General features: G+C 38.8%; 1 protein-coding gene across 5 annotated transcripts in view; it reads right to left on the reverse strand.

Moving 5' to 3' along the window:
• The window catches only part of tp53bp2a (tumor protein p53 binding protein, 2a), a 33,840-nt gene extending 24,394 nt beyond the window's left edge, over window positions 1-9,446 (reverse strand). For all 5 annotated transcript variants that reach the window (XM_067610165.1, XM_067610167.1, XM_067610164.1 and 2 more), the window contains exons 1-2: window positions 9,346-9,446; window positions 8,891-9,047 (exon numbers count right to left, since the gene is read on the reverse strand). In XM_067610165.1, coding sequence (XP_067466266.1) covers window positions 8,891-8,917 — 27 coding nt within the window. In that variant the 5' untranslated portion in view covers window positions 8,918-9,047; window positions 9,346-9,446. The remainder of the gene's footprint in view (window positions 1-8,890; window positions 9,048-9,345) is intronic.
• Between the last annotated feature and the right edge of the window lie 2,530 nt (window positions 9,447-11,976).

The following is an 11,976-nucleotide window of genomic DNA, read 5'->3' on the forward strand; positions in this document are numbered from 1 at the left end:
CACCAGCCACCAGTCAAATGCTAGTAAAATATGCAAGTGGCTGGTAGATTTGCTTCACTCACCAGCCAAAAAAACATTGGTGATCTATTGAGTGGCTGGTAAAATTTGAACATTCACTGGCCATTTGGCTGGTGGATTATTATTATTATTATTAATTATGAGTCCAGCTTTTCCAAAAAAAATATTTCTTATATACTTGAGAAAGGATGTCAGAAAATGAAAGGTCCAGTTTGAACTTCAATCAATTTCAGAAAAAAAGTCTTCTAATTATTATAACATTTTAATTTGCACCATACTGCCCAGCCCTACTGCAGACCAGAGCTATCCTGATTAAGGGGGAAAAGATTGCCTGCAGTTGTCTACCTAAAGTGACAGGTGAGGTGAGGAGCCCTGACTCCTTACTCCCGGTTTCTACTCTGCCAAACAACGTGAGAGTTCATTAAATATTCATAGATACAACAGCGAGTAAAATTAAACAGCTCAATACCAACCTGATAAGCCTGTTTCAAAGCACAATACCTAACAAGAATGCATTAGGTGGCCTTACAGAACCGGAGAAGTGAACGGTACCAATTTGAATTTAATATGACAATGTGTGACAAAAATGGGTAACACTTGTCTTACGCCTATCAGAGTGGGTGACAGAAGCATCTGCTGAAGTGCACTTTCCTCCTACCTGAGATAGAACAAAGAGATCGCCCAGGGGAAGGAGAGAGGGGACCGGCTGCTACTGCTGCTGTGGTGGTTCACTATTATAGTGATAAATTTCAAAATGCATCACAGCATCAGTTAAGTCAAAGCTTGTGCGGAGCCCTCTCCCTAGGTCAGGGACTGATGTGACAGCTCAAAATTGCAAACTGACAATTACAGCCAGTGCAAAGAAATGTGGCCGTTTACGCAGCAGCCTGCACTGTAGATATTCTCAAAGCAGAGCAGCTATAAGGCTAGGTCATTGAGGCTATATCTCGGGGATTAAGTTAATCCGCTATATAAAAATATAGCTTTTCACCAGACTACTGGCTCAGTGTTACAATAGTAAGCTTAAATTCAATGGCCTGCGGCAAGGCTACAGGCCTTAAGTTGAAGAGAAAGCCCAACTATGCAGGTGCTCATTCTCATGAGTATATTTCACTGTTCAGCACCTGGTTTAAGGTCTTTGAATCCATAAAATTAGGTATTGTAGTGACCTGGGTAGAACAAAAACCTACACAGTCTTGGGGGTCAGCAGAATGCACTTAAGACCCTCTGTTACAGACAAAATAACGCACATAGGGGTGTGTGTCTCTCAGAGATGAAAGGCTGTAACATCAAACCCTCAGACAGAAGACACTGTAATAAGAGCACATCTAAAAAGGAAGAGAGTGACTGCAGCTGGCAGCGTTTACTTGACCTGCTGTGCTGAAAAAGGGTTGAGAGGTTGCGAAAGAGAAACAGGAAAAAACAAAGAGATATACTGTAACAATTGTTCTGGGTTATTGTAGGGAAACGGGCTTCTTTGTCTTTGTTTTTGTCCTGTATAAAGTTTAGATACAGTGCCTGTAGGAAGGTGTGGGCTATTCTGTGCAAAATATACTAAAGACAGCAGCTATAAACCCTACATAAGATGCTGATTTGGCCCTTTACTGTGTAATTTGGATCCCTTCTCCGATTAAAGCCTAAGGGCCCCTGAAGTAGATGCCATTGATTGCAGGCCGGAGGGAACAGGCTTTTCAAGCCTCTCCAGTTGTTTAGACAGGGGACGCTGAGATGACTTGAGGTTTAAAAATCAACACTGTAGCCGCAACCAATTACAGGAAGGAATGCTGTGTTGTCGTGTGTGCGGCACTCCCACTGATCATTCTGATAACGTACATGTGCACTGTAGTAAAAGAGTGGTGCACATAAACAGAGCAGTTGGCAGATAACTTTTATCTTAATGCAGAGGAAAATTAAAAAGAAGAGCGCTCATATGTTGACGTCAAGCCAAACAGCATATCAATCCATGTGTCCCTCCTTGCAACCCCACTCTCACTTTGTGAAGGTCAATTCCACAGCGCGAGTCTCTCAAGATCATTGTCCAAATGCAATTTGTCGCATATTGAGTTAAGAGTGATCAAAACTGTCTGCCACTGCAGTTTCCTGTGTCCAAGAATAGACAAATCTCGAGGGATTGTACTGTAATGGAATCACTCCAAAACATCAGGACAACTAGCAAATGGGAGCCCGTCCTGCCACAGAGATTTGACATCAACACGACTAAAACCACCAGCGACAACGTCAGAGATGATTCATTATCTTACTTGATGTTAAAGAACCAATTAGATATCCTGACTGACGGTCCCATATTTTTCAACTCAAACCAGTTCTTACAATACGAGTACCACACTTTGTTTTTGTCCGTAAAGTTTTTCTCTTTTAAAGCTGAAATTTGCTAATGTGTCATTTTTTCTTAGACAGCATGGTTCAAACTTCTGTGACAAGATGTTTTCATTACATACATTCAGCTTATTTATGTTGATAATTTAGTTATTGTTCAGAATATAAAAATGTCGACAAAAAAATACAAATTCACACCTCAAATTGCACTTAGAATTAAAACAGCTAAGATTCAAAAGACCCAAATGTAGTCAATTTAATATGGTACAAAATAAAGGAAATACTCATATTTTATAAGTTGTAACCACAAAATGTTTTGAAATAACTTGACATAATTATTCAGTTGTAAGAATTATTAATTTTTTGTCAATCTACCCCTCAAGTAACCGTTCCAGCACTGAACCTGTTGTGGTTGGTTGTACAGACGCCTGCTGTTGATTTGAATCATTCACCGTAAAAGTTGCACATTGTGGCTACCAGTGCGGTGTAATGACCCTTCAGACTGTTTAATGTCAAACAGAGAACCTATAAACCAGTGCAGATTACACTGTCATTATGGTCCCAAGTACACCTGATTACAACCTCCTGCTAATAAAAGAGTGAATACATAAGTACAGTCAGTATAAATTAAAACACGAATATTAAAATTAATTATGCTAATTATCTCAGTAGGTAAGACTTTGTTAAAGTGAGACACAGTCACACACATGAATAAACTGCATCATTTGAGGGTGTGTTGGATTGACAAGTGAAGCCCAATTATATAGTTGTAACAATTAAGGTAATAAGCAGTATAATCCAAAGATACAATAGTACAATATCTGAGAGTAAATGAATACTGTGCCTAAACAAAACACACCTCTATCTATAGTTTATAAATATCAGAGCAAGTTCTGACTATTTCCCAGCCTTGGAGGGGCATGGATGTAGTCAGAGCAAATAAGCAGGGGTGTCAGACAGGCTTGATATAATGCAATAAGATTGACTGCCACAGATACACAACATCTGATCTAACGCCTGCGGGAGAACTGGGACAACTGGGAAAGCAGACCGTGTGAGGCAGGGTGACAGCAGCAGAAGATAATAGGGGCCATATCCTTGACCATGCCTGAGGGGTCTTACCTTTGGGTTGCTGGGCCTTCTGTCTACACACACACGCACTTTCAATTACAGATATCGCTGTGGTAAGCGAATGACTCAACTGGGTCTTGTTGAGGGAGTCACCTCTGAATCTGATTACAGCAAGTTTGTAAGACACTGCAGCAGCATCTTCCTCGGTGTGCATCTCGCTTCTCCCTGCCACACTTTCGAGAGTTGACACAGTTCCAACATAGCAGTCCTTCAAAAAGGCAAGGCAGCAGAAAACTCCCTAATGGCTTTATGCATTATTCCTCTTCATCTCTCTTTCACTCTCTCTCTCTCTTTCTCTATTACTGCATTAGGGGGATGAGGGGGCGAGGGAGAAAAGGTCAGGGGGTAAGAAACAGCAGAACGCAGAGGGAATCAGAGCGCGCAGAAGACTCATTCAGCTGCAACGTGTAGAAAAAAAAAACAGAAAAAACATGCAGTTATTACAACACACAGAAGCTGCAGCGAGTTGTGACTCTTCGTTCAGGACAAGCTCCTCTCTCTGTCTGCACTGCAGTACTCAGCCTATCACTTCATAAACTGTGCTCTTGCAATACTCTGCCATTCCTGGTCTACATGGTGAGACAGTTCCTACTTATCTGGGAGATAAGGGAAGTGGAAGTCAAAATTAAGCTGAATGGAGAGGATTTATCCTTTTTTTTTTCCAATTCATCTTGACGGCTGGGTGAAGTCATTCAGAGTAACAACAGACCACAGGAAAATGTAAAAGCTTAACAGCCAAGACCTATTTTTAGTTTTCTTCAAATATTACAGATAATAGACACAGATTTGAATTACCTAAAAGAGCTATATAAATAAATGACTGAAAACTGAAGCATTAAATAGAATTGTTAAAACAGCTGTGTGTTGTATGGATTGTATGTATTTTAATGTATGCAAAAAAATCTTTTATCAACTCTTATCTCATGAGGCAAGCTAAAAGCCAAGAGCTAGCGATTAAAAATGTCGCAGATGCTAACTGGATTGCTAAAAAAAAAAAAAAAAAAAGAAGAATGATGTCATTGTGGCGTTTAATCTGCCATATGCAAAAGAGACATCAGAGAAGCAGAAGAGTGGTTGACTGGAGGAGGCAAAGTATGATAGTGCTTTTCTGGGAAATGTTGGGATTCAAGAACATTAACCAAACTTTTACCAGGGTCTAAATATGGCTTCACTGCAATAGTTTCAGTCTCCCCAAAAAGTCCCCAAAAAGTCCCTAGGCCAGGGGTTTTACTCACGCAGCAGCATCAACATCAGAACTTTTAGTGATAAAGCAGAAGAACATCCATTCAAACATAACAGTCATACAGCAGTAAATTATAAAGAACAATTTAACTGTGTTGTTATCTTGTCACATGCAAAATATTTAGTCTAAAAAAAGCCATTGATTTCAGTTATCTGTTGAATTTACCTAAACTTCCTGGCTCTTCATATGCGGTGGAACAGGGACTGTTGATTTCTGACTTAGTTCCTGGGACTATTTAGTCAAAACAGGGCCATGAGTTTCCTAGAAAGCTGATTCCCAGACCACCCTGGGTACATTTCTGAACCATGTCCTCCCTGTTCCCCATGGCTAGACTAGTGTTTCCTCAGACAATGCTGTTACAATGTCCTCACTGTGTGAAAGGGGGAGGGTCTTTCTGGAACTGTACCACTTAAATGTGTAATTCAGCTTTTCACCTCACAGATACAATACTGAGTAATGCAGGTCACTCAGTATTCTAAGGTAGGTAAGCCGATACCTGCTCAGGTGACTCTGGTGAGCTTCCTCTCTGAAACCAGGCTAATGTGATGCTGGACTGTGGCATTAGTGAGCTGCACAGTCTGAGAGTATGCATTCAAGAAAATGATTTGGCTTCCTTAAAAAAAAAAATCATCAATTGTGGATAAAAGGCTTGGCTAAGCTTTCAGCCGTTAATGAGTTCTTCCTTTTTACCTCATCAAAAATTTCCTGCTCTGCCCTGTGATGACTGATTCAGCCTTGTGAATAAAATGTTAAAGTACTTAATGGTATGAAGACCTTGCATAGATAAACAGCTTCCTTGGTTGGCACTACTGTATTTACACTCTTTTCAGCCAATATAATCATCCTGACAACTCTTCTTCTTCAGATAAAAGTCAAAACATTGCCCTTGAATGTCCCTGGCTACCAATGATGTGACGGTCTGCTTACGTAACCACTACGTACTCTCTCACAGAGTAAACACAAAGCCTGTGGTGGCCGCAGAGAAAGCCTACTCGGGTTTCTGTTGACACAGACAGCAAAATCAGGCTTCGCAGTGCATCACCTCATTTTCCCACCGTCATAACACCGTCATATAGTCTAGCAACAGGGAAATTGTTGTGGTGCAACAGCAAAAAAAAAGAAGCTACAAATATGTTCAGTCAAAGAATGTAAAACCTAAATCATGCAGGTCAGGCACACAAAAGTTTATCTACTTGAAAATCTCCACAGCAAGCAACTCTTGTCATGGGAGAGGAATGAGGAAGTGATATAGGATTTGTGCCTTTGACATTAAAAATTCAAAATCATGCAGAAACTATTCCCTGAATGATGTTAATCAAACACAAAAATGTTGTTAGAAACTTAACTAAAATATGTGCTACATAATAAACCAGCAAAGAATTCTAGCCTGTATGTTGCATCAATAAGAGTCTGCAGAACAAAAACTGGTTTAAATAGACATGGAGAGACGGTAAATCAGGGAGGTATATGAGTTATACTGTGCTATGGTTCAATAAAGGGTGTGCATCTCTTATCAGGGTGCTGCCACAGCACAGGCACACACACACAATGTGCTCTCTACAACGTGCAGCTAAAGAGTCCCTGCAGCTCATTGTGTTCAGAAAACAGTGACCCCCTATTTACCATCCCAGCCAGCAATTACGACACCATTCCCACTACCCCCGAGCCCCTGGCCTGTACAAGCAGGGTCACGGGCTGTGGTTGTAATTTCTAAGACAATACCTCACATCAGACACGGCTATATAGAGGCCATTTTGTGTTTATCAGGCGAACACCAGAAGCTGTATCTCATTCAAACACACCAAAACACACACACACATATATATTCTCCAGTGACAGAATTGGGGTAAAAGGTGGCAATTACCGAGGTCTAATGAGGCCTATAAAGAAATAGATCTTGATTGAAAACATGTAAGGGTGACAATTTATATTGGTGTCCCCACAGGCGGGCTTGATGATAACAAATGGCCGTGTGGGAGTAGCAGACTGAGGTCACGCACCAGACAGGAGTCATCCAAATACAACCCTATCTCTAGTGCTAAGATGATTAATTCAGTGACCAAGCCGTTTAACTGGAAGCACAGGTCTGAGCAAAGAAGGGCAACATTACCACCACACTTACACACAGAATTACATTAGATTTCCTACTAGTCATTAAACATCATTGTAAACAAGGTGTAACTGTGCTGTAGAGATTGTGACTTTACGTAGGCTACTTGTTAACCAAAGACATGTGACCTAAAGTTAACCTGAGATGGTAAAGAAAAACACTGCATTCCATTTTCATAATTAACTGCATCACCTGGCAACTAGTAGTGAAGCACCACTAGTGCTAAAATGATCAATAGATTAACTAATTAGCCAGCCAACAGAAAAAAATAGCTATTTGGATAACAGGTGTCCAAATGACCATTGAAATTGTTTTTTCTTATCATAATCGTTCCTCCTGTTCATACTGGCCATTAGAAGATTCCTTCATTCCTTACAATGTAGGTGATGGGAGCCTACATCACAAGCCTCCTTCTGTGCAAAAATGTATTTAAAAGTTTATCTGAAGCTAATATGAAGCTTCAGCCGTTCAAATGAGTCAAATCAAATAGATATCTTTCTACGTTACAGTCTTTTTAGTGCCAAAGTCCATCTTTTTGTTACTATACTTCCACCACAGCTCAACAGGGAAACACAAAGAGGGGATTTGATGCTAAAAAGACTGTAAATGTGGCAGATATCCACTTGATATGACTAACTCAGACTGCTGAAGCATCATATAAGCTTCGGATAAACTTTTAAATGCATTTTTGCACAAGATGACTGTGTGGACACACAGAGGATTTTGGCCCCCGTCACTTACATTGAAAGCACATTTTTGAAGGGGATCTTTTAACAGACAGTATGAACAGGAGGAATGATTACAGCGAGGAAAATCTCGGTGAGTGTTCATATGGGCACCTGATGGTTGTATTAAGACAGACCTAAGCTATGTGAACCTGTCCTTTAAGGCTGTTGGTTTAACAAAACAGACAATATGATGTCGTCAGCCCAAGGTTATAGGAAATTTTGAAGGGTAACCCAAGAAGTATTTAAATAATGCTGAAAAAAAAGATCTTATTTTTCTACAATGAGCACACTCACACAGACCACTGTCCAACTACTGTCACATATGTGCTGAGAAATAGAGCCTTGCATTGCAGCAAAAGCAATAGACCTCTGATGATGATGATGATGATGATGATGACATGGCAGGGGTCCAGAGCTGAGGTTAGCGTAGTGCCAGCCAGACTTGGCAAGTACCCTCTGCTTGTTGTGTGTGTGTGTGTGTGTGTGTGTGTGTGCAGAATGTATGTGTAAACACTAACAAAGCCTTTTACTTAATGGAGTGATCTGATAGTGTGAATTCATATTAAGGCTGCAACTAACGACTATTTTCATTATTGATTAATCTGTCAATTATTTTCTCGATTAATTGATTAGTTGTTTGGTCTATAAAATGTTAGAAAGTGGGGGAAAAAGTCGATCACTGTCTCCCAGAGCCCAAGGTGACTTCCTCCAATGTCTACTTTTTGTCCACAACAATCAACAACCCAAAGATACTCAGCTTACTGTCATAAAAGACAAAAGAAAGAGCAGAAAATAAGCTGGAATCAAATAATTTGGACTTTTTTTCCTTTAATGACTCAAAACGATTAACTGATTATCAAAACAGTCGCCGATTAATTAATCAGTTGGCAAATAATCAATTAAGGATTCATATACAGTTAAGTTATGGACAACATTGTCAGGTAAATATTAATTATCCCGGCATGGAATAGATAGATGACGCATTTGGACGATTTTGACTAGCTTCCAAGGAAGACAGCCGTGTTTGCCGGGAATATCTCAGAAAGTAAATAAATGACGTGACTTATAACCGTAAGTAGAGATCACACACACAGCTGTCAAACCTAATAAACTTCACAACAGAAGCCTAGGGCTGCCATGGGAATAATGTAATGGCACAGAGTAGCCGCCGCTTTAACTTGCCACGTCAATTTAAATGTTCAGGTAAACACAGCGGTGACACTGCAGGGTCTGTGCGGCGATATATATACATGTCGACATATTAATATTTAGCTATGGGACAACGTTGAAACTTATAGTTAAGTGAATAAAACATAAACTCACCGGCATCATTTTAGCTTCGTACCGCATTTAGCTAGCCAACACAGCATGAATCCCCGCTGGCAGTTTCGACGAAAGCAGTGGGACTGGCGAGCACTTTAATCCCAGAGCCTAAACCCGCAATGGGCAAGGCGACTTTCTCCTGCTTAGGGGTCCCGTCCTGCATTAAAAGAAAAAAACACAGCACATCTTTGTTTCATGAATTCAACCAATATTTAAAAAAAAAAAAAAAACATGATTGTTGTGATCCCGTATCGGGAACCTGTTGCAACAAATAACAAGGCCTTCACGACAAAAGTTTCCGTTGTAGTTGTGAGAGCATCGCTTACAACTTTGTAACGGCTCATTGCAAGCGCGAGGAACTACTACAAAAAACTCAAGATTAACGAGAAAAACACAAACAAAGAAATCTATAAAATTATGAGGGAATTATTCGATGTTTTCTGTGTTTTACCTACCCGAGGACGCGTAGGTAATCAGCCCGAAACCCCGTTGACTGACAGCGTTGCTCGCTAGCTCGCAGCCTATCCCAGAGTGACGTAGAGGGAGGAAATTCATTCCACTTTGGAATTCAAGCTCCGCCTCGCGCCGGAGCACAAAACAAACACCCCCATCATCGTCCCAACCTGCCCGGTGTGTGAATCATGAAACTGTACCGTTTTCACCCACATCCAGCAAATAAAAACTGTTATAAAAAGCTTAATCCAGGCTGACATCATTCAGTTAGTCGACAAGACATTCCGGGACAAATTCAATTTACATGAAAGGTATCAACCTGAGTAGTGTGAAAAGTAAGAGAAAAGTAAGATGTCTCACTCTGCTCGTATTTGACAGTAAACTACTAAAGTTGGAGTGGATGGGGTAGGGAAGCAGTTTTGTCATTTGTTAGTAAGGCTGCAACTAATGATTATTTTCATTATCGATCAATCTGACGATTATTTTCTCGAATAATCAATTAATTAGTCTTTAAAATGTCCGAAGATTCTGAAAAATCTTGGCCATTGTGTTTCCCAAAGCCTAAGGTGAGGTCCTAAAATGTCAAATGTCAAAGATATTAAATTTACTATCAAAGAAGACTTGAGAAAACAGAAAATATTCATATTTGGAGAGCTGGAATCAGAGAATTTGGATATTTTTTTCTTAAAAAATGACTCAAAAGGATTAATCAATTATCAAAATAGTTGGTGATTTATTTTCTGTTAATCGACTAATCGTTGCAGCTCTATTTGTTTGCTAGTTGCAAGATTAGCTGACTAATCGATTAGTTGATTGATAGCTTGACCAATAGCTCGACAATTTATCAGCAACTATTTTGATAAGTGAATGATCATTTTAGTCATAAAAGCAAATGCCAGAAATTTGCTTGTTCTCAAATTTGAGGATTTGAGGTTGTGCTGTGTCATACATTATAGTAAACTGAATATATATATAACAAGACATTTGAAGACATCACATTGGTCTCTAAGAAATTATAACAGCCACTTTTTACTATTTTGATATTTTATAGGCAAAATGAGCACACGATTGAAAATAATCTGTAGATTAATCAATTAATCAATAATGAAAGTAATTGTTATTTGCCACCCTGTTAGCTTGACAAGATTCAGACTACAGATTTATTCATGACTTGTTAAAAAATTAAAGATCCCCTCCAAACATGTTTGAAAACATAAATTTACTCTGCTTTGAATAATAATTCATGTCTGATATGTTTTTTCCACAAAAAAACTCAAAATGACATCTACTCCTCCTCACATCATTAAAAAAACAGAATCTATGAATATGCAAATATTGTTAATTTCAAAAGTTTAACTGCAGGGCACCAGATGTCTCCTACTTCACTGTCCAATTCCATTTTCAGTGTATGTGCACTGTTTCAAGTTTCCACACCACACTTGTGCAAATTGCATACTGGACCACGATTGGCTCCAAATTAGTTGTGATGTCACAAATCCAACTTGTAGGTACTCTTTAATCTGATATTAAAATGAGAACAGAGAGACTTTCCCCCTTCAGCAGATGAATGTGAAAACAGCCTTCAGGTATCAAATCCTGAACATACATCGTTCTGCACAGTGAAGATCAAACATGCAACTGCAGTAATAATTAGCAAGACACATTTTTGAGTGAAGGAGGACTTTAAGATATCTCTGATGTTTGACAGATTGACCTCAAATTACCATTTAACAATCCTGGGGCAGGTTTTGCCCTTTGCAAAGAAGGTGGGAGGAATCGAAGATCAGTTGGGGCCCACCCGCTCATTTTGCCCCAGTACCTCCTCAGGTTAATCTGGTTTAATTGGTAGAGATTCAAGATGTGTTCTGACTTTTCAGTGAAGTAAGAGACATCTTGTATCCGGCAGGTACATTTTTGAAATGAAAAAAACATTAGGATATCAATTGATTCTGGTTTTTCCAATGAGGGAGAAGGAGTAGATGTGGTTTTTAATATTTTTTATTAACTTATTAATTTTTTTGTGGAAAAAACATATCAGACATAAATTATATAGAAATACTCTGCTTTTATGTGTGGAAGTGTTCTTTGACAAAGCCTAGCTGGATTTTCCCAAATGTTTATAGGGGTAATAAATGGGACATTTGTCTTACAAAACAGATTGGAAAAAGTGGGTCTTCTGGTCATAAATAAGATCAAGTACAAACAGAATACTAATATTCTACGGCTGTTGTTATTGTTGTTGTTTTCACAATGACTACTATTCAGTGAGATAAAAGGATGCTCTAGTATGGACCCCACAGCATTCATTATTAAATGAAAAAATGAGACATTATGAAATATATTATCATATTAAATATGAAAATATAAAAAGATTAAACTTTTGATTGGCTGAAAAGTGTGATTGGGGGATATTAAATTATTATACCAAATCAGACCTTTGAAAAATGTTAATAATTGAAAAAAATATGAACTCTATTCCTCTAAACTATGTTATTATGAAAACGAATGATTAAACAGCATTTCATGATAAGAAGTGGAGTTTTTATGATTATCTTATTAGATTATTTCACACTTTATTTATTCATTTATATCTTTTTTCATATGGTAACTTATTTCATAATGTCTTATATTGA

Source organism: Thunnus thynnus, chromosome 14, assembly GCF_963924715.1.
Source record: "Thunnus thynnus chromosome 14, fThuThy2.1, whole genome shotgun sequence".
Classification (NCBI taxonomy): domain Eukaryota; kingdom Metazoa; phylum Chordata; class Actinopteri; order Scombriformes; family Scombridae; genus Thunnus; species Thunnus thynnus.